This window comes from Pelophylax lessonae, assembly GCF_965119305.1.
Source record: "Pelophylax lessonae genome assembly, chromosome: 13".
Lineage (NCBI taxonomy): Eukaryota > Metazoa > Chordata > Amphibia > Anura > Ranidae > Pelophylax > Pelophylax lessonae.
In genome coordinates this window covers 142,601,924-142,625,794 of record NC_138780.1, presented here as the reverse complement: position 1 = coordinate 142,625,794, position 23,871 = coordinate 142,601,924, and the positions used below count along the sequence as shown (strand labels likewise).

The following is a 23,871-nucleotide window of genomic DNA, read 5'->3' as shown; positions in this document are numbered from 1 at the left end:
TCGCCATAGTGGTCGTCATTTGACGAAAATGTGCTATACTTTGCGTCTCGTTTTCGTCAGTTGAAAAATGCCGGTGACGAAAGCGGCGACAAAAACGTTTTGTTGACGAAATTAACATTGCTGTAAACTCCATTGGCTATAATGTCATTGCACATATTACCTGAATATATTCCCAACATTAAATATTAGGGAAAAATATAAGAAAAGCCTTAGTAGATGCCCCTTACTTATGCGGTGGTGCAATACATGTTTAAACTTTAATGTGCTATTATTACATGCTCTGGATGGAATTGTGTTGCCGATATAGAAATGGCCAGCAGGAGTGTTAATTTTGATGTCAATTTTTTTTATTTAGTTTTAGTCTTATGACTAAAATGCCATTTTAGTTTTAGTCGTATTTTAGTCATCTGAATTGTTTTAGTTTTAGTAGACTAAAATTGTGTTTAGTCGATGAAAACGTTTTAGTCGGTTTTAGTCGACAAAATTAACACTGCCGTAAGGCTCTGGAATAACCAGTGCGATTCCCAGCTCAGCAAACGCTGTAGTCTTCCGAAGTCCGACTAAGCGCAGGAACGAATAAAAAGCTATCTTTTAAAAGAAAAATTACTTTCCTAGAGAGAAAAAACAAAAAGAAAAAGGCTGAGACCGCAGCCCCAGCCAGGGAAAAGCCAGCCTACTCCTAAGCTAGGCAGCAGCAAACTGAATTGGGAATGAAGCTAGTTGGCGGTATTGACCATAGGGACAGCCCCCTGTAGGTGTCTATACAAAGTTTTGTGAATATTCTAACAAAATCTTCTGCCTAGCTTACTCCTGTGGAGAAGGCCAATACCCAGACGTGCAGATTGTATGAGAGGGCGGCGACTGTCAGAGGACGCAAGAGAAAAACGGTTTAAATTAAAATACGTAGGGGGTTCTTTACTGTCAGAGCATAAGGATGTTGAATTCTCTTCCACAAGCAGTCGTATCAGCAGGGAGCATCGATAGTGAAAAAAACTATTAGATGGGCACCTTAAAGACCACAATATACAGGGGTATACAATGTACGGTTAACAGCAAAACACACACATCTTAGGTTGAACTGGATGGACTGATGTCTTTTTTCAACCTCACTAACTATGTAACTATGCTGGTCCCTTTTGAAGGCATTTGCATTGAAACCACCTGTGAAGGAGATACCATAGGAAAAAAAAAAAAAAAAGAAGAAAAAAACAACAACTTTGAAACAAAGTTTACTTGAGTCATCTTCGCTTCTATAATACAAGCATGTGCGTATTAAATACAAAAAACTATTCTTTAACAACGGTATCTGAGACTTCAACAGAAATTGTCAAAATTAATTTACATTCTGGTTTTGCAAATTTTCCTGCGTTTAAAGCCTCTGCAGCTGCACTGCCAAACCATTAAACCTAAAAAATTAGCTTATCATAAACATGTAACATAACAGTAATGGGATATAATACAGCTTCAAAAATATCAACTCTTAAAAACAGTTTTGATCTTTAAAATAATAAAAAATATATAAAAAAGAAAACAGCACAATGGAAATCTTCTGGTTTGCACAGGCAGGCATAGGTTCCCAATCCTCCACAAAATGTTAACTTTCCATTGGTGAAAATACCATCAAGTCAGATACCGCAGTGATCGATTCTGACTTCAAGGGGGTATTTGTTACCTGCAAATAGAAATTCAAGTTACCAGTTGGTACAAAGCATACATCCGATATGGTCTAATGAGGATAAACCTGTCCCTAAAATCAGTTGTGAAAAAAATATACATACTATACACTTCACAATAGTACTGCATGTTAAGAAAACATTTTACTGAGGAAAATATCTAAGATGCAATTGCTGATCTTCTGAAAATACCAGTCCCCTGGCTATCCCCATCACCCTCACTGACTTGAAACAAGCATGCAAATCAGAACTCCTCTACATACTTTTCAGGAGCAGCAGGGAGCCAGGAATTGTCTTATTGTCTAAGACTGGCGGCAATGTCCACATTATCTTTTTTCAATCTATGTAATTATTTAAGATTTTTTGTAAGCTTTCCTGAATCACTAGTGCCGGTTCACACTAATACGACTTGTCAGGCGACTTAGACAGCCTGGCAAGTCGTGCACCATCGCGGTCATTGAGTAGTACAGGACCGGTTCTAATAGGAGCAACACAAGTCGCTCCGACTTAGAAAAAGGGTCCTGTACTACTTCGGGGCGACCTGGAGGCTACTTGCATTGATTCATTTTACGAAGTTCGTGCAAGTCACACGACTTCACAGGTCGCCCCCTAAGTCGGAGCGACCTAGTGTGAACCGGCACTTACTGCGCACTCCATCATGAGCTGGGACAGATACTAAATGTAATGGGCTAGTACAGTACAGGTTTGCTGCATTCAGGTTGTAGTCTATTTACAGCACCAAGTCCTGATGCCTCAGCTCTGCTTTCAATGAGGCCCCACATGAAAAGACAAAAAAAAAAAAAAAAAAAACACAAAAACAAACACCCCCCTTAAAAAGCACAAATGTGGCCTGTGCATGAAGTTTAAAAAGGCACCTTTGCTCACATGCAAGAACCCATTTAGGCATTGTTCTAAATGAGTCAATACACAAAAAGGTCAGTAACTATGGCTACCATCTCAGTCTGTCTGATAAGGTGATGTCAGTAACAATAGATTACTGCACTTGCACATTGGCTGGCAGTTTTCTATGTAATACTATGGCGCTGAATTCTGAGCTAGTATTAATAGCTGCTGATTTTTTTTATGGCCAAAGTTTTAATACAATATGGTGATGTAATACTGCAACCTCTACAAACCGCTTTAGTTTTCTGCTTAAAAGGGTAAACTAGGAAAAAGGTTGCTGTACTGTTGCCTATATTAACTATATGGCAGAATGTAGCTTTTGCTTGCGCAATAAAAAATATAGTCCGACAGTGTGCCTCGATTTTAAATGAGCACACTGTCTGGATCTTAGGAGAGTTCTAGATTATACTAGAAGCTGAAGATTTTTACAGCTGGTATCTCAGGGCAATAGTCTGTGATTGTACTTGCAAAAGCTTTGTTCTCCGTTTTAGTACACTTCAGCCAAGTGCAACTGTTCATATATAGTGTGACGGAAAAAAAAAAAAAAAAAATCTTACTTTAAAGTGGATAAAAAGAATCCTCAGTACTAAAGCAGGAGCCACTTCTAACCTTCCTCTACTAAATGGAAATGTAACATTTCATGTACACTAGAGTAGGCTGAATTAGTAATAGTTACAATGAGGAAAAAGCCACACAAATTTTAATAGAAACTTTTAATTCATGGAAAAAAAAGGTTGAAATAAATATAAAAAACACAGATTGGATTTCATTCTCCGATATGGAGGAGGGGGGGCGTGGACCCAGACTGTAGTGTGTAGATTTAATTTTCTCAAGTAGATAAAGATTGGAGGGAAAGGATTTACTTCTCTACCATATTTGAAGTACAGCTTTCAAGGAAGTCTAGTGGATTGTCCGAATTCTTGACGTCTAAAAGAGAAAAAAAAAAAAAGAAAAAACCACAAGGTTAAAAACCAAGAAGGAAATCCACACACACCACATACCCCTGCACGCACTACTGGTGGGCAAATCTAATCCAGTAAATGAAGTTGTGGATAAAGACCAACAGTAAGTTTACATAATGCCCTTACACTAAAACATGCGGTGTTCAATGAAAATCACCTTAAACCCCTGCTCCGTTCTATGGCTCACTATTGGTTATAGAACCTAGTCATCACTACAGGTCCACTAGCAAGTAACAGGAGAGGGTGGTTCCAAGTGCCAGTTTAGAAACTACTTTGGTTGAGTTTTCCTGCTTTGTGGTCCCCTGGAATTTTCTCTTTAGCACACATGCAGCCTGTAGTAGAAGTAGGTCCCTTTCATCTATGTTAACCCTAATCTACAAAGACCTGAAGCCAAAGCTACTGAAGATATTTTGTGAATTCATCATCATTGGCAGGATAAAGTAAAACTCTGTAAACAGCACTTGGCAACTGTAAGTCACTGCCCTGATTTAGTAGAAGCAATGTACGCTTCCTTTGTGCACTCCTTTTAGTTGGTTGCTGGGCTAAACATCAGGTCTAGCAGACAGGCAGCCCAACTAATAGGAAACGGACAAGTCTGTCAAAGTTGCTGCCAATTGTGAGGCAGTGGTTTGAACACTGTTAGCCTGCAACAGGAAGCAGTTACTGACAAGATTTCCACGTAAGAAACTTGCGGAAAAAAAACAAAACCATGAACCACATAAATTCTTTGGCCTGGTTTTTCAACACACCGCACACGGAAAGGTATGAGCCCTGCCCCTTTACACTGGATAAGCAAACAGTTCAGTTCAAATTAGAAATACAGTGAAATGTAATCGGGTATACCTTCGTCAGGTAAGATTTCAATCATGCCATCTTCAGGGGCCAGAATTTTAGATTCCTGAACTTTTTCTGGACTGCACATGAAAACGTCATCTACGACTGTGGACGTAACTTCAAACGTATTGTCTTCTTCCAGTTCAGTTCCTCCAGTTTCCAGCCTTGAGAGTTCCATAAAACCTGGAGAATCAGCTGGTACGCTTTCAGTAACTTCTGTAGTATGAGCAAGATACTTTGTCAGGTCAACTTCTTGTGACACCTTAAAAGGAGGAGATCAAAAAACGTTGTTACACCACATTAACCACACAATGTCAAACATAAATAAACAAAGACTCACGATTTCGGATTCTGTATCTGCAGAAGTGGTAACCACAGGATCCTCTTGATGGTGCTGCAAACTGAAGAGGGGAGGTTATCAAAAGAAAGAACTACTGGACTGTTCTATTAAATGAGTGTCAACCACACACAATGAATATTGTCCATTTATGATCCAGTATCACAGCGCCACCTAATGGCTAAAGTTACTGACCAGAAAACTAGGTGACAAATTAAGCTGGCCATACACTAGCGGAAAAATAGTTCAATCTAATTTTGGAAAAAACTAAAAAAATCGGCCGTGAGAAGCAGACGATTGTGCCATCATGTAATGACCGAATTTCGAACGATAACTCGTTCAATGGACATTCAGTTTGTCACATATGCCTAGTGCAAACAGTTCAGCCGAGAAACACATTAACTTCAATTTCAACTTAACTTTCAATTTATCGTTCGGCAGAACTTTCCAAACTGTTCCTTCGATTTTTCGGCTCTGAAAAGTGAACAATTTTCTATTTGTGCCCATTAACTGGACAAAAAACGAACAATCGGACCAAATGACAGATTTTCTAATGATTTTTCGACCAGTGTATGGCCATCATTACTTGTCTTTAGTTCTACATTAGCCCACGAGGTAGAGTATGACTAGCATGACACAAGACAACATTCCAATGAGCAGAGGTTATTTTTTTTTTTGCTTATAGCCCATCAATCTACACTGCTGTTGATAGTGAATTAAAAATCAGATTGTGACATGTGAGGCCAGCTTTAAATGTGTATCTAGTGCTGTATGGTGCAATGGCGTACTTTACAAGGAACCAGAAATTGACTGTTTAATTGGAACAATGGATAATATATTAGTAGTAGTAACAGCCTTCTGTAAAACGAAGATTGATTGATTGCACATTTGAAATTATGACCCTGTTCACATCTCTGCAATGAATGCAACTGTTGGAATATGCATCAAGGCATGCACACAGCTGTGCCATCATTTTTTTTGGTGCTAGTTCTCATCTGTGCTGCATTGACCAAAAATTGCAGGTTCGTTTTAAGCGCTACAAAATGTGTTGTAGGCCCCATTGATTACAATGGCAGAGCATGAAAGCACGCAACACGTTCTAGTGCTTTTTCCAGCACATGGCAACCATCCCCTTCTAAAGCATCTGGTCAGGTCCTCTTTAATTATGCTCTATTTATGTGGTACATTTACTTTACATGTAACTTAAAGGGTAAAACAATGTTAAAACAGGATCCACACACAATTATCGGGGGCACCTCCCCTCAGCCTAAACAAGCTGTGCCACCTCGGAGATTGAAGAGAGCCGGCAAAATAATCCCATCAATCCTGCGCACAATGACACATGCCCTCCTTCAAAAATAACGTATGCCAGATGCACAGATTATTCTACATCTTACACACCTGCTACCTATAATTCACAGGTTAGGAAAACAATTCTATAGGCAGCATTTTTAAGTCTGGGTGGACTCCTGACATTAAAGCGATAGGCAGATTCCCGACTGCCATCTAGCTCAGCCTTTCGGTTAAAGAGGCTGTCATTTTTTTTAAACAGACATGTTCTATACATACCTTCTCTGTGCAATGGTTTTACACAGAGCGTCCACTAACCACCTCTTGTGGGATCCCACTCCAGCACTCCTGGCTCTTCTTGTGTGCTCCCATATCAAGCTGCTTGCTATGGGGGGGGGGGGCACACCTGCAGGCCCAATACAGAGCTGGGCTGTTTGCATTCATATGGCACTTTTCCACTGCAAGTACCGGCTAGTACCGGCTCGGCTCTACTCGGCCCTGCTTGGCCCTGTTTGCTTTTCCACTGCGGTACCGCATGGTATAGGGTCGGAACGGTTCGGTACGGTATAGGTTTGCTTTTCCACTAAAGTAGTACTAAAGTTAAGTGGGTGGGATAACAACGGGGTGGGTGTGATTCTCTGACCAATCAGTGGCTAGTAGTGACTGCATGCAAAGGATTGTGGGATATGGTACCAGTTTGGTACCTGTTGGAACCACAATCGAGTAGGTACTGTTTTTTCAGAGCCGTACCGTACCGTACCGTTCGGTTCCATGCAGTGGAAAAGCAAACCTATACCGTACCGTACCGAACCGTTCCGACCCTATACCATGCGGTACCAGCAGTGGAAAAGCACAAAAGCGTGCCGAGCCGGTACGGTTCTATGCAGTGGAAAAGCGCCAATAGATAAACAGTACAGCTCATTTAACTGACAGCAGCTCCTGCTGCTCTCAGCCAAGAGAGTGAGTGCAGGAGTGAGTGCAGAAGGGAGAGCAGAAATTAAGCGGAGCACAGACCTGGATCAATAGAGGACTCTAGTAAATGATAAAGAAAGGGGGGCTAGGGGGCACTGGAAGTTTTTTTTTTTTTTACTTTAATGCAGAGAATGTATTCAAGTAAAAATCTTTTGCCTTTAACCGGTTGCCGACCGCCGCACGACTATATACTGCGGCGGTCAGCCCCGGCCAGGCAGAGTGACGTATCGGTACGTCACTCGCCTGTCACTGACTTGCGAGCCTATAGCGAGCGGGCGCGCGCCCGCCGAGGCGCGCGCCCGCCGCGGCTCGTTCACAGGCAAGTCAGTGCGTGTGACCGGCGGACTCGATGTCCGCCGGCCACACTACGATCGCTCCTGTGAAGGGAGAAAGACAGAGCAGCTTGTGTAAACAAGCTGCCTGTCAGTTCTCCCTGTGTAAAAGTAAAGATCTGACCGTTCTACTATGTAGAACGGTTGATCTTTGCTTTTACACCAATAGCAATGTCCCTACACAGTAGAAAGCACGCCCCTAGGACACACTTAACCCCTCCCTTCCCAATAAAGTTAACCCCTTCCCTGCCAGTGTCATTTTTGCAGTAACAGTGCATATGTATAGCACTGATTACTGCAGTAATGTCACTGGTAACCCCAAAAGTGTCAAAAATGTCAGTCAAGGGTCCGATCTGTCCGCCGCAATGTCGCAGTACCGAAAAAAAAATCGCAGATCGCCGCCATTACGCGTTAAAAAAAAAAACACCAAAAATGACAAAAATCTTTCTCTTTGTTAGTAAACGCGATAACTTTTGCGCAAACCAATCAAAATACGCTTTTTGCGATTTTTTTTACCAAACATAGGTAGCATAAAACAAATTGGCCGAAAAATGTTAAAAAATTTTGATTTTTACTTTTTTTTTTGGGGAATTTCATATAAAAAAATGTGAAAAATATTGTTATTTTTGCAAAATTTACGCTCTTTTTTTGTTTATAGCGCTTGATCAAAAAATCGCACAGGTGATCAAATACCACCAAAAGAAAGCTCTGTTTGTGGGAAAAAAAGGACGTCAAATTCGTTTAGGTACAGCGTCGCACGACCGCGCAATTGTCCGTTAAAGTCACGCAGTAAAAAATCGCAAAAAAACCCCTGGTCCTTTAGCAGCCAAATCCTCCGGGGCTTAAGTGGTTAAAGTACTTTAGGTATCACCACATGCCAAGTCCCTACAACAGGAACCAGTGCAAACCAGCTGGCCCTGCATCTTCCACCAGGTAGGGTCTGGGTCCAGTCCCTCCAAGCTTCGCTGAAGGGGTCCATCAATAGCCACATAGAAAACTGCAGTGGCTTTGGTGCAGCCAAGTGGCGAGGGAACTGCCCCTAAAGAAAAACATCTTGGGGGGAGAGAAATTAACCTGGATTTTTGTACTTAACGTAAAATCCCTTTCTCTGAAGATCGACAGACGCAGCTCCATATCTTCGCTCCTTTCCGGGGACCTTGAACTTCCTGGATTCAGGAAAAATGGGTTCACAAACTGATCCTATCAGGGTACAGGATTGAATTCCGGTCTTGTCCGGACAGATTCTTCCCGTCCAATCTGCGCCCATCTACAGACCGATTAAGGAATCTACGAGAGGCGGTACAAGATCTGCTGTCGCAAGGGGTGATGCCAGTTCCCTCTCAGGAACGCTTTCAGGGGTTTTATTCTAACCCATTTACTGTGCCCAGAAAAGGCGGCAAAGCGCGACCAATTCTGGACCTCAAGGCTTGGAATCGCTTTGTGCGGGTACAGAGGTTTTGCATGTAATCCATACGAACGGTAGCGACGTTGCTACACCAGGAAGACCTTTTGGATAGAGATATATATATATATATATATATATATATATATATATATATATATATATATATATATATATATATATATATATATATATATATATATACATATATACATATATATACATACACACACACACACATACATATACATACATACACACACACACACATCTCTCTCAAGGACGCATATCTACACATCCCTATCTACGATGGTCACCAGGGGAACAGCTACTTACCGCACCATAGACACAGGATGGGCACCGCTCCAAACCAGCTTTTCACCAGAATGGGGCGAAGCTGTCAGCCATGAGGAACGCTGCGACTCAGGCTGAGGCCAGGTTGTGAGCTCCCTCGCGAAACATTGAACTCGCAGGCCAGCCCCCATCCAGTTGGGCTATGTCGCGGCTGACCTAGCGAGGAGCCGAGGCCTGCCCTCGCTGGCCAGACTAGGGGGGACCCTCTGGATCTTGTAAAAAATATCCAGTCCGTCATCAGTCTGGCAGTTGATTGCAGATTCTCACAGGAACAAAAAACAAACAAAGACAGTAAAAATAATTCCATTTAAAAAAGGAAAAAATTGCCAGGATCGAAGATCCCAGCAAGGAACAAGGTCCTTACTCTGAAATAGTCAGAAAAAAAAAAAAGAAAAACCTGAATGGCTATAGAAGAGAGTGGATGTATACCCCCTGGGACTGCCCATGGGTATAGCCAGAATTTTTTTCTGCCCAGTTTTTCTGCCCCCTGTAAGGAGCAGTATAACCCAATGGTTAGGAATACCAGAAGCAGTCTGTCAATGAACTGAAGAGAAAGTAGATTTCTCTCCATATAGAGATGTGGCCCACCACATAAACGGAATTTTTGTAAAATCTTACCTGTAAAATTCCTTTCTCTGAGTCCTCCGACAGTCGCCGCCTCTTCATATTCGTCACATATGGGGTATTAGACTTTGCTCCGAAGGAGTAGCTAGGCAACAGAATATGTTAATAAAGCTTTAACATATCCCACCCTCAAGGGGTGGTCCCCTCAGTCAATACCCTCCTACTTCCTGCAACCATATCTCAGTTTTAGTGGAATAGCAGTAGAGTATACATTCAAACCCCAAAAGAGGGGCGGGGGCGGCGACTGTCGGAGGACTCAGAGAAAGGAATTTTACAGGTAAGATTTTACAAAAATTCCGTTTTCTCTTACGTCCTCCGACAGTCGCCGCCTCTTCATATTCGTCACATATGGGGACGTCCCAAAGCAGTGCAAACATGAGGGGTGGGAAACGCATCCGCGCCGAAAGGCAACGCAGTCTCCACATCAAGGAAAGGAACCTTACCAAAGGAAGGAAACCAGCTGGGCAACAGCAAAAATAAGTGCGCAACAGGAGCAACAACCCAGGAAAAGACAAAAAAACCAGGGGATACAAAAAACTATCCCAACAGCCAGGAGTCCCCAACAAGGGACCCTATGGAACAGCCGCACTAAGAACCTTGCGGCCAAAGGAAGCATCCGCCGATGCCTGAACATCTACTTTGTAGAATTTTGTGAAAGTGTGCACGGTCGACCAAGTCGCCGCCTTACACACCTGGGCTACAGAAGCCCCATGACGGCAGGCCCAAGACGTACTCAGTGATCTAGTAGAGTGCGCCTTCACAGGCACAGGGGGAACCTTCCCTTGCAAGGCATAGGCCTGTTCAATGGTCTGCCTGATCCATTTGGCGATGGTAGAGGCCGAAGCCGCCATGCCCTTCCGAGGACCCTCTGGAAGAACAAACAAGGAGTCCGTCTTACGAAAAGACTCAGTCGATTTAAGGTAAACCCTTATCGCCCGAACAACATCCAGAGAGTGCAATCTCACCTCCTTTGGATGTTTAGGCTTCGTGCACAACGAAGGCAAAACAATATCCTCGTTAAGATGGAATTCCGAAACTCGTTTCGGCAGAAAAGAAGGATTAGGTCGCAAGACCACCTTATCCAAATGAACCACCAGGTACGGAGACTTGCAGGACAAAGCCGCCAGTTCCGACACTCTGCGAGCCGAAGTGATCGCCACCAAAAAGGCGACCTTCTTGGACAACATAGACAACGAGATCTCCCTGATCTGTTCAAAAGGAGCACGTTGTAACACAGATAGAACGAGATTCAAGTCCCAAGGGGGCAAAAGATCCCTCCTAGGAGGAACCAGATGCCGCACACCCTGAATAAAGGTGCCAACCAAGGAGTTGGAAGCCACGGGACGTTGAAACAGAACGGCCAGCACAGACACCTGACCCTTTATCGTAGCCAGCGCCAAACGCTGATCGACACCCATCTGAAGGAAAGACAGCACACGGGAAACCGAGTACGTGCGGGGTGAAAACCCCCTGGACTCACACCAGGCAAAATAGGCCTTCCAAGTACGGTAATAAACCTTCCCCGAGGAAGACTTCCTCGCGTTGATCAAAGTATGAACGACCTCTGGAGAGAGACCCTTCTCCTTCAGGACCTCGGTCTCAACAGCCAGGCCGTCAAAGCCAGCGACTGTAAAGCAGGATGGTAAAATCGGTCCTTGAGACAGTAGATCGTCTCGAAGAGGCAGACGCCAAGGGGCGTCGACCGCCAGATTCATGAGGTCTGCGTACCAGGACCGGCGAGGCCAGTCCGGTGCCACAAGAATCACCGTGCTGCGTTCCGAGTGTAACCTGCGAAGGAACCTGGACAGCAACTGAATCGGTGGAAACGCGTACATCAGCCTGTACTGATGCCACGGGGCCACTAACGCGTCTGCCCGAGGGTCGCGCGTCCTTGCCACGAACCTCTTCACCTTGTAGTTGAGGCGAGACGCGAACAGGTCCACATCTGGAAGACCCCACTTCGCGCACAACATCTGGAAGACAGCTGGGTGGAGAGACCATTCCCCCTGATCCAGGGTCTGGCGACTCAGATAGTCCGCCTGCCAGTTCTCCACTCCCGGAATGTGAACCGCCGTTATAGCCGGGACATGAGTCTCGGCCCAAGACAGAATGTCGGCCACTTCTCGAGCCGCTCGGGCACTCCTGGTGCCCCCTTGGTGGTTGATGTAGGCCACCGCCGTGGCATTGTCCGTCTGCACCCGAACCGGGCAGCCCTGCAGCCGGTCCGTCCAGCGATGAAGACAGAGCCTTATCGCACGCAATTCCAGAATGTTGATCGGGAGGGAAGACTCCCCCTCCGACCAGGTCCCCTGGGCGGACAGAACGCCCAGAACACCACCCCAGCCCGACAGGCTGGCATCCGTGGTGATTACCGTCCACGAGATCGGACGAAACGACTTGCCCCCGGACACCAACGGGGACTGGAGCCACCACAGAAGGTTTTCCCTGGTGCGATGACTCAACGAGATCTGAAGATCCAGAGATTGAGTTCGCCCGTCCCACCTGGACAGGATCTCCGCTTGGAGACCCCGCGTGTGAAACTGCGCGAAAGGAATCGCCTCGAAGGCCGAGACCATCAATCCCAGACATCTCATACACGTCCGCAGAGACGAGTGTGGAACGTCCCTGAGGGACCTGACTTCCTCCTGAAGAGTCCTGAGTTTGTCTTCCGGCAGGAAGACCTTCGCCTGCACAGAGTCCAGTATCATTCCCAGATAGGGGAGACGAACCGACGGACTCAGTGTCGACTTTGGAACATTTATCGTCCAACCAAACTCCTGCAGAGTTTGCATTGTGACAGACAGGTCCTCCTCCAGACCCTGTCTGGTCGCAGACCGAACCAGAATGTCGTCCAGATACCCCAGGACAGAAATGCCCTGGGCCCTCAATAATGCCAGAACCGGTGCAAGCACCTTGGTGAAGACCCGCGGAGCCGAGGCGAGACCAAAGGGCAACGCCACGAACTGGTAGTGATCCTCCGCAATGGCAAATCGAAGGTATCTCTGATGACCCTCGAATATGGGGATGTGAAGGTACGCATCCTTCAAATCGATGGAGGCCATGAATTCCCCCGGAACCAGGGCAGCCACCACCGAGCGCAGGGATTCCATGCGGAACTTGCGAACCCGCACAGAGCGGTTCAGAGCTTTCAAGTCCAGAATCGGACGAACCTTGCCCTCCTTCCTGGGCACGGTGAACAGATTGGAATAAAAACCCCGAAACCTGTCCCGATGAGGCACCGGAACCACCACTCCCTGAGCCCTCAGGTCCCGCACCGCCAGGTGCAGATCCCGCAGGCGCTCTGGAGACAGTTGAAGATTTGAGGGAAAAAATCTGCTCTCCGGCCGAGAGAGAAACTCGATCTTGTAACCAGATCGAACGATTTCCAGAACCCATCTGTCCCGCACACGGGCCAACCAGGGCTGAAGAAAACCGAGCAAGCGTCCCCCCACCCCAAAACTGGGTGAGGGCGCCCCTTCAGGCCGAACTGTTATGGGCTGCAGGTCCGGATTGGCCGGACTTCTGTTTCCCAGACCAGGGCTTCTTCTGAGAGCCTTGGCCTTTGAACGGTTTGCCCTTGTAGTGCGGCCGAAAGGCACGAAAGGACCCCTGAGGGGGCCGAAAATTAGCATGCTTCTTCCCAGAAGCCCCCTTAGCCTTGGGGAAATGGGGCAAGAGAGTGCTCTTACCCCCGGTGATCCCCTTAATCAACACATCCAGGGACTCCCCAAAAAGGCGAGACCCATCATAAGGCAGATTGGCTAAGGTCTTACGTGAAGATTGGTCCACCGACCAACATTTCAACCAAACCAGGCGGCGAGACAACACCGCCACGCTGTGCACACGTGCAGCCAACGGAATCAGGTCCAGGTCCGCATCACACAGATACATGACACCCTGGTGGATCTGATCCACCATATCCAGGGTCGCCGCCGAGGCCGAATCGGCCACTAGGACGCGCCTAAGCATCTGCGTCCAACTTGCGATCGCCTGGGCCGCCATGAGAGAAGCAAACAGAGCCTTAAGCATAGAACCCGTTACAGAATAAGTACGACGGGCAAGAGACTCCAGTCTCCTATCCGTGGCATCACGGAAAACAGGGGAACCCTCTGCAGGAATCGCAGTGGCTTTGTTCAAAACCGCAATTGCATGATCCACTGGCGGAGGCACACACCACCGTTCATCAGTGGCAGGCGAGAAAGGATAACGCAGCTTGAATTTACTTGGTACCGCAAAAGGCTTGCGCAGATCGCGCCATTGATCCTTAACAGCGCGCTGAAAATCAGCATTGCAGGGAAAAACCTGCGGCGTCCTGTGTTTTCTCTGCGTCCCATAAGCCGCCAAGGCAGCGGGGGGACACACTTCGTCCTGCAAACGTAGCGTCTGCTTAATGGAAGCAATCAACTCATCCATGATTGCAAGCTCTTCAGGCGAGCCAGGGGGAGAATTATCAACCCCCTCAACTTCAGCCTCTACCTCAGACCCCACTAGATCAAGAGAGGAGCGGGACCCCGATAAGGAGGTCCCTGCCAGAACAGCCCCATCACCTTCACCCTCAGAATCAGAGGACAGAGCAACTCTGGGCCGTTTAGTAGATTGAGCAGCCACCAGCATTTGCACCTGGGCAGCAAGGCCAGCCACAATTGTGGCTAAATCCCCCCCTGGGGGGGAAACAGCGGTCCCCTGGCTTTCCACCAATACTGTAGGAAACTTGCCCTCCTGAGAATCCATTGCCCCTGTAATGCCAGACAACCAAGGGCTAACTGCCCCCTTTTAGCAAGCGCGGCAAGCGCAGCCCACCGCACCACACTCAGGCACAATGAGACCCCCACAGGGAATATACAAATTGAGTACAGGCAATGGACAACAAGAACAGAAGGATAAAACCTGAGGAGACCCCGCTGCTGCTGCTGCCTCGATCGGTGTTCCTGGGAAGAGGAAGTGATGCTGCCAGGGCGCTCTATGTAAGCCTATGGAGGCTACAAGAAAATGGCCGCCGTGCATGTAAACCATGCGGCCGGAGCGGGCGCCGGTAAAATGGCGTCGTTTGGCGCCGAAAACGCCGCTCCACAGTGCATAAAAACACACACATTACATCCCAATATAAGGATACATGTTAGATCGCCGCAGCGATCGCTGTATATGCCCAAACATGCCAAGAAAAAACATGCCCCACAGCACACAGCTTCTCACACTGCCCAGCCTGACACACACAGTGTCATACAGCTCCCCCCCCCCCCCTTGCAGCCCACAGCATGCAGCCGAGAGATAGGGAGACAAGCAGTGTGATTAAAGGCAGGTTACACAGTCCCAGACTGAGACCCCCCCAGACAGACAGGTCCCCACATAAATACACTTACCTCACATGGCGTGGGGGACCCGCACAGGCGAACAAGCCGCTGCACATGAGGCAGGGAGAGTCGCAATTCAAGACGCACAAAATGGAGGTTAAGAAACCGCACAGCGTCCGGTGAGGTAGCCACCTCACCAATCATCCCTGCACCGAACAGGGATGGGTCGTTCACTGTGCCAGGAGCGTTACCTGGCTGAACGCTCGATGGCAGACTGGGAAGCCACTGACCCACGACCTGCGACCAGGGGGATCAGCCCGAGACCCAGTCCGCATGATCCTCTTCGTCCGAAGAACTAACTAATGCTGACAAAAATAACAGCTAAGTAAAGGTAGAGAGAAAACTCAAACAAAATATTAAAAAGAAGAAAGAGTCTGGGACAGAAAGTCCCAGCACAGAGAGAGCCAGCCACTCCTGACAAGCTAGACATTAAAACTGAGATATGGTTGCAGGAAGTAGGAGGGTATTGACTGAGGGGACCACCCCTTGAGGGTGGGATATGTTAAAGCTTTATTTTTAACATATTCTGTTGCCTAGCTACTCCTTCGGAGCAAAGTCTAATACCCCATATGTGACGAATATGAAGAGGCGGCGACTGTCGGAGGACGTAAGAGAAACATGGGCTAAGCTGTGAGTGGGAGGTTATAAAGGGATTGCACCTTCAGCAATTTCCAGTGTCAATTGTTTTAAGGCAGATGCCTATAACCCAGTTGTAATGATTTCAAGAAGCCTGTGTCCTGTACAACATGAAAACGGTTTGCCAAAAAGAATCAAATCCACTCAAGTTTCAAGTGATCAGTTAAGCTCATCCCCAGCTAAGAAATGGCCAGATCAGTCAAAACAATGCAGATGGATAACCTTGAAAGTAGAAGTTACCTTTCCTCTTCTGTGTCAAAGAGTGCTTTTCTCACAGGGGATTTTTCGGGACATGGGGACTTTGGCACATTAATATGATCAACACCCGCTTCTGTATCATCCCTCAATGGGTTGTCTGAATTTTGTAATTTTTTAGTTGATTTGGGTGTATCTGATGTCTGGGAAGAAGTTTTTGTTCTTAGGCCTAGAAAAGAAGTAAAATTCAAATTACTTTGGAGCAGAAGAAAGCAAAACCTGTTGATTGCACAATGGGATTTTTGACTTACCGTAAAATCCATTTCTCTGAAGTTCTTTGATGGACACAACTCCTGATTATCTTAACCATTGGGTTATACTGCCTCCTACAGGAGTAGGACATTAGGCATAAAAAGAGTCTGGCTACAACTATGGGCAGTCCCAGGGGGTATACTCCCTCTCTGCTATATGTACTCAGTTTTGTTACAAGCAGTGTCAGAAAAATTCCAACTCCATGGGGGGCGGGGGTGCTGTGTCTATCAATGAACATCAGAGAAATGGATTTTACGGTAAGTCAAAAAACCCATTTTCTCTTTTTCATTGACGGACAGCTCCTGATCTAATAAAAAGATATATAGTATTGCGCTCCTTAGACTTATAGGGTAAACACGAGTGCTCAATTATACTATCCACATTGGTATACATCTGCAAATGAATATACTTAACCACTTAAGGACCACCCGCTGCAGATTTACTGCGGCAGGCAGCCCCTCCTGCGCAAACCGTAGCCCTACGTCGGTCGCGAGACTGCAGCTAGAGGGCGCGCTCCCACCCCCACTCGGCAGCGGGGACTGTGATGTTAATGCTTTCACAAATAAAGTAATTTGATATACTACACCATGATGGCCTTTTTTTTTTTACATCTGATCTGGAGCTACTAGGACCGTAGAAAGTCTATATGCGACTAGTTCTCCATTTCTCCACTAAACCCCGGGGAGAGATAAAAAGAAAAAAAAAAAAAAAAAAAAAAAAAAAGGAACATACACGAGGACTCCAGGCTATCCAAATTCCCAATACCAACAGGCTTTGTTGATTTCAGCTGAAGGTGAGCACTGAAGAGCACCCCCTGATCACTAGAATTCTGGTGGAGGATCTTAATAGATATAAAGGACTCACTATAAAAAGGAAACCCAAATTGAAGAGATCACAATATTTTCTGGATTTATTAAACGTTGACACTTTGTTATTTCTTGTTGGCTTTTATATTGTGATTATGAATTAACACCATATGATTGTATATTTGCACTGATTCTATATTTGCACTTCATTCAATTTTTTTATATTTTGGTCTAGCACTCCATGCACTTTGGTAATTATTCACTTAAGCACTGGAGCGCCTTTATATTGATACATTATTCGTTTAAGTATATTCATTTGGAGATATATACCTATGTGGATAGTATATTTGAGAACATGTCTTTACCCTACAAGTCTTAGATAGAGAGGGAGGGGGAGAGGCGCTCCTATCCATCTTTATTTATAGTCAAGTATACTGGTTGGGTAATCCGTTCAATATTTGCAGCACCCGAGAAGGAATTATATAATTTTATTAGTTAAATTTATTATCCGATAGCGCGAGAGCCCCCTATTTAGGTCTTAACCATTTGAACGTCCCAAAGCAGTGTTAAACATGAGGAGTGGGAACAGCGAAAAAAGAAACTCCCAAGGCCAACTATAGCCAACCAGGTAAACAGGAGCACAACCAAAACAACTGGAGCTCACCTGAAAACAACAATACACCCTCAAAGAGGACCAGGTCCTCTAAACAGCAGCTGGCAAAACCAAAACCTTGCGGCCAAAAGGAAGCATCCGCAGACGCCAACACATCCACTTTATAGGACTTTGTGAAAGTGTGCACTGACGACCAGGAGGCCGCCTTGCAAACCTGCGTCACTGAAGCACGATGACGGCAAGCTCATAAGGCACAGAGCACCCAAGTAGAATGCGCCTTGACAGGGAAAGGAGGAACCTGACCCTGGATGGAATAGACCTTAACCATCGTCCGTCTGATCCATCTGGAGAATGGTCGCAGAGAAAAACGGACAACCCTTTCTGAGGCCCTTTCGTGAGCACAAAAAGGGAGTCAGACTTCCTAAAAAAACTCTGTAGCTGCCAGATACACCCTAATTGTCCGGTCCACATCCAAGGCATGCAAAGCAATTTCCTTCGTATGTGTTGGCATGGGACACAGGGAAAGCAACATAAATCTTCCAGGTTCTCGGATTCTCATTTGAATGAAGACAACGGACGACAGACAGGGGCGAAGAACCACTTAATCACTGAACCACCAGTAAGGTTAACGACAGGATAACGCCGCCAATTCAGACACCCTGTGCGCAGATGTCAAAGCCACCAAAAAAGGCCACCTTCTGGGACAGCGTAAGCAGGGGAATTTCCCGAAGATTCTCAAAAAGAGGCTTATGGAGGACAGAGCACCAAATCGAGGTCCCAAGGCGGCAACAGAGACCGCACTGGGAGGTGTCAAGTCCCTAACTCCCTGAAGAAAAGTACGCACCAGGGAATATGTGGCCAAGGGCTGTTGAAATAAGACTGCTAAGGCCAACACCTGATCCTTGATAGTACCCAAGGCCAGTTTCTGCTCAAACCCCCCCCCCCCCCCCCCCGTTAAAGGAAGGTCAAGATCTGAGCCACTGAACAAGAGAAAGGATGAACCCCAAGAAACTTACACCATGCACCGTACGTCTTCCACGTACGATGGTAGATCTTCCTAGAAGTTGATTTCCTAGCTTTTACAGCCTTGGAAACACAAACTCAGACAAACCTCTATCCATCAGCACCTGGCGTTCAACAGCAAAGCCGTCAAAGCCAGCGACTGTAAAGCAGGATGGAAGATCAGTCCTTGGGACAGCAGATCCTCCCTAAGAGAAGTTTGCAAGGAAAGTCGGCGACCAGCAGCACCAGATCAGCATAACAAGCCAGATGAGGCCAGTTCGGGGCCACTAAGATAACCGGAAACCCTTCTGCCTCGATCCTGCGTAGGAAGTCTTGGAAGCTTGAGAGGAGGAAAAGCGTAAATCAGACAATACTGACCCCACAGGGCCACCAGTGCACCTGTGGCATCTGCCAGAGGATCCAGTGACTGAGCCACAAACCTCTGCACCTTTGTTGACCTGGGAACCCAACAGATCCACCTCAGGGATGCCCCACCGGAGACACAACTGATGAAACCCCTTCTGATGAAGGGACCACTCCCCTTGGATCAATGCCTGCCAACTGAGGTAATCCGCCTGCCAGTTTTCCACCCTGGGAATGTGTACGGTGGGGAGGGCTGAAACTAACTGTTCTGCCCACCTTAAAATGCCAGCTACCTCCAGAGCCACCAGGACACTTCTTGCACCCCCCTGGTGACTGACATAAGCCACCAGGCAGATTGAATATGCACTGGACATACCTGATGATGATCCGTGCAATGTTCCAAGCACAGTCTGATCGCTCTGAGTTCCCAAGACATTGATCATTAGTCTAGACTCTTCCAGTGTCCAAATCCTCTGAGCAGAATATTTGCGGAGGACACCTCCCCAACAGGACAGGCTGGCATCCGTGGTAACCGCTGTCCAATACAAGGGGAGGAAGGAATTGCAAAGCCAAAGCAGGAGACACCATATCCGGGACTCTTTCCTTCCCAGGCTCAGCCAGGTCTGATTGTAGAAGAGACTGCAGATTCTTGTCCAAGGTTGCCAGAATATCCCTTGCAGGGACCTTGCAGGGACCTCGTATGGAACTCTGCAACTGGAACCACCCCAAAGGTAGGACACCATCAGGCCCAGCAACCGCATGCAAGTCCGGGGGGATGACCATCTGCTGGACAGGAGACTAACTGCAGCCTGCAATTTCTGGGAGTTAGCTAGAGTGCTCCTTCCTCTAAACAAAGTCTAGAGTCAGACTCAGATAGTCCACCTTTGTGGATGGAATCAAAGCAGACTTCTGAAAATTCAGAATTCAGCCAAACTCCCTCAAGCTCGTATGGTGATTTCCATGTTAACCACCAGAGCAGTAGGAGACTGCTCGCAGAAGGAGAACGTCCAAGTAGCCCAGTACCGCGATCTCCCATTAGAACAATGCTGGCACCGGGGCCAACACTTCTGTGAATACCCGAGGAGCAGAGGCGAGACCAAAAGGTAACGCCACAAACTGATAATGCTCCTCTCCCACAGCAAAGCGGAGGAAGCGCTGTAGAACGACATATATTCAAATGTGAAGGCAAGCATCCTTGAGGCAAGAAAATCCCCCTGATACAGGGAAGCCACTGGGGCCACTTTGTGCCAGCCCGTCGCCCAAAAGCCACCTCCACCTGGGACACAAGGGACTCCGGGACCTCCGTCAGTGCAGCGATGGATAGATGGGACCCGGAGGGCCCCGCAGCCCCAGGAAGGGAATCAAGTGGGGAGATGTGCTCCAAAGACTCCATAAGTCAACAGGTGGACCCCACAATAAAAAAAAAAAAAAGTGTAAAAACACTGCTAAAGGGACAACCCCTTTCTCTCTGGCAGCACCACCCGGTTGCCAGTAACAGAGCACCAATCGATCCTCAGCAGAGAGGGAGAGGACCCCACCAGACTCACCACCCCGCAGAAACCAGGCACTGCAGCCACCAGGAGAATCTGCACTGCACATGCGGCAATTAGGAAATAAAAGAGTCAGCGCCAGGGGATGAGGGGCTCCCCCTGCTGAAATCACCACCCAGAGGGCTCCACTGTCATGGCCGCTATTTTCAATGGCAAACCTCAGCAAAATGGCAGCCAGACTACACAAAGATGGCCACTGTGCCTCCAAGGGGAGTCAAATAAAGAGGGTGCCTGATGGGGAGGAGGGGAACCCGGAGGTCCGACAGTCCCAAGGAGGAGTCCACGTCCACCCCAAAACCCTTGAGGGGGAGAGCACTACTTACCATACCAGGAACAAGGCCAGACAGTACCCCTCGCCATGAAGATGTAGATTATCCAGCCTGTCGCCCAGTCCGGCAGTTGATTGTAGATCTCGCAGGGAGAAAAAAAAAAAAAAACAGGAGAAAAAAAATAACACCTTGCCAGGACCAGAAATCCCAGCAAGGAACTAGGTCCTTACTCCTGACTAGTCAGAAATAAAACGTACCTATAGCAGAGAGAGGGAGTATATCCCCTGGGACTGCCCATAGGTGTAGCCAAACTTTCTGCCTAGTGTCCTACTCCTGTAGCGGGCAGTATAAGACATGGTTAAGAAGATCAGGAGATGCGTTCGTCAATGAACAAAAGAAATCCATCCACAAACACACACGCAAGTTTTCTTGGTCCAATCAATTGTAACCCATACCTGACTAACACTCTGCAAGGTCCCAGATATTAGGGGCATCTGCGTGCATATGTAGGGATCCACTGCACACGCGCAGACTTGTCACAGGCCTCTGGCAAGTATAGCAGAGACCTGCAGAAAAGCTGTGCATGTACAAATTGTTTAAGCGGTTCTTAAGTCTAAAAGTTTTACCCCAATACATTCTATGCTTTAGAAAATTCAAAAGACCCCAGCCCATAAAACACTTACCCGGCTTCCATCAGTGCTCCCCTCCCTCACCAGGAGAAACTGAGGGCAGCAGAGTCATAGGCCCCTGCTGTTGTCAGTCAAACTCCTGTGAGAAGAAAGCAGGTGCGGGGCTCACAGGGTCTGTATGCATTTATGTAAACACACAGCCCAGCTCAGAAGCATACATGCATGGGTGGCTCCTTGCGCCTGGCTTGGTAAGGAGGCACCTGGAGAAAGTGGGGGGGAGGGACATCTTTAAGCAATATCGTTGCACAGAGCAGGTTAACTACCTCCATCTAAAAAAAGAAAAGCTAGACTGTAGGACCACTTTAAAAAGAATGTGGTAGAGGAGTGATGGAGGGCAAACATTGCAAAAGTGAAGTTCCCCTTAAACATTAGCTCTCAACCTTGCACTTAAGGCCCCTTTTACACATACGGTCCGTTCAATTACGTCAAAATGTATCAGTTTTTCGTCAGTTGTCATCCGTTTTTCGTCCGATCTGTTTTTTTTGACGGATGAAAAATAGGGCATTCATCCGTTCAAAAAAAAAAAAAAATGGACATAGACGGAAGCAGATGAAAACGGATGATCATCCGTTTTTACATAGAGATACATTAATGTCCGTTTTTCATCTGTCAACGGATGGATAAAAAAAACGGACAGCGTGTGTGAAAGGGGCCTAAAGGATGCTGGATGTGCGGTATAAACTGTATGTAGCTAAGGCTACATACAGCACTCTGTACTGGGTTTGAGACGAGACTTCCTGTCTCATACCCGGAACAAATTACAGTGACAGGCTCTCAGCCGTTCAGAGAAAGCAATGTATTCTAGCAATGAATACAAAGCTTTCTCTGATTAGCTGTGTAAGGGGGGAGGGGAATGAAAACAACCTCCGTTTTCTGAATGGCTGAGCGCTGATCAGATATTCACTACTGCATTCTGGGTATGTTCGTCTCAAATCTGGTACACAGTGTGGTATGCTGTATGTAGCCTCAGCTGCAGACAGTTTATACCGCACATACAGCGGCCTCACGTTAAGTGTGGGATATAGTTAGTTTGGGCCAAGTAAAAAGTCTAACAAAAGCTGGAGTTCAGCTTTAAAAAAATTAAAAAAAAGAGACCCTGCCAATAGACCATTCATCCTTCTATAAGATTAAATGTGCATTTATAATTTTAGGCATGTTATTTACAGTAAAAGCCTTCCATCTGCAGATATCCAAAAGCCCAGAGTTGTGGGGCTATGATGTGCATTACTGAATCGATTTTCTGAATTAGTAAAATTTGCTAGGAGGTTTAATGGAATATTTAAAAAACAAAGGTTTTACAAAAAAAATAGATTTTTCTGTGCCAAGGTTTGAGCCCCCTAAATAGTTAGACTTTCTGTATGCTATCAGAGTATAAGTATCAGAGCTGGACCCATGCAGTCTAGCGGTAACTGTGCTTAAATTTTACAATCTATTCAGAACCTTTACAGGTGAGCAGCTAGTTACTTACAGCCAGGTCGTTTTGCTGGGCTCTCAATTCGAAAAAAGCCTGCATCAAATACAACAGCATCTACTTGCATGGGCTGTTCTGAGACTAAGGCCTCGTCAACCATATCCTCCTGCTTCACTCGGTTTCTCATTGCTGCTTTAATGACAGCAAGACGACTTTTGGCAGCGGCTCGTGCATTCTCTCCCTGGCTTCTGTTCACGGTTGGAGCTGAAACTGCTTTTTTCTACACAGAATAGAAAGAGTTAACAGAGAAACTATTTAAAAATGGTAATGGGATCACATTTCTACTGTAACCAACAGAATACTCACCCTGACCACCTTTTTAGCTTGGACTGTAGTCTGTTGCCAGGAGTTCGCTTCCAGTTTCTCAAGGTTACCAAACTTCTTGCTTACATCTTCAATCTAAGAACAAATGCATAAGCTTCCATATGCATATTTAAGTGATCTTCAACAACTATGTATATTTTGCAAGGGTAAAGTATTGTAACAGAGTTGCACTTCATGGTAATGCCACTTGAAATATGGCAAATCCTTCAAATTCGCTTCAATTTCACGTCCAGGCCCAATTTAACAGGTCTGTTTAGACAAATAGGGGTTTTATGCAATCTCTTTCCAGGATAAAATGAGTTTTAGTTTGTTCAAATGCAGCCTACAGCCTAGGTATTCTGTCACATGTTCAGTACTGATGGGAGCCTAGAATAGCATTTTCCCAGAAAAAGGGAAATAGTCCTACTTCCTAATACACATTAGCAAGACTGTCAAAATCAGTTTTAAGTTAAAAATTTAAGAAGAAGAGGTCTGAGACACTTTACGCATGAAATACTTCAGAACTCTCCACCCAACAAATGGGTAAAAACAAAAAACGCAGCGAAAAACCTGACTGTCTTCTGCAGTTTGTCTTCAGTGTCTACCTGTTGCCTGTCCAGTCTGACTG

At 46.3% G+C, this 23,871-nt stretch overlaps 1 protein-coding gene across 1 annotated transcript in view; it reads right to left on the bottom strand.

Annotated features, from left to right (window-relative positions):
* Window positions 1–1,434: 1,434 nt before the first annotated feature.
* The window catches only part of DLGAP5 (DLG associated protein 5), a 108,707-nt gene continuing 86,270 nt past the window's right edge, over window positions 1,435–23,871 (bottom strand). Inside the window, exons 14-20 of the mRNA XM_082275217.1 lie at window positions 23,247–23,339; window positions 22,938–23,160; window positions 15,911–16,094; window positions 4,713–4,773; window positions 4,382–4,634; window positions 3,448–3,503; window positions 1,435–1,672 (exon numbers count right to left, since the gene is read on the bottom strand). Coding sequence (XP_082131343.1) covers window positions 1,595–1,672; window positions 3,448–3,503; window positions 4,382–4,634; window positions 4,713–4,773; window positions 15,911–16,094; window positions 22,938–23,160; window positions 23,247–23,339 — 948 coding nt within the window. The 3' untranslated portion in view covers window positions 1,435–1,594. The remainder of the gene's footprint in view (window positions 1,673–3,447; window positions 3,504–4,381; window positions 4,635–4,712; window positions 4,774–15,910; window positions 16,095–22,937; window positions 23,161–23,246; window positions 23,340–23,871) is intronic.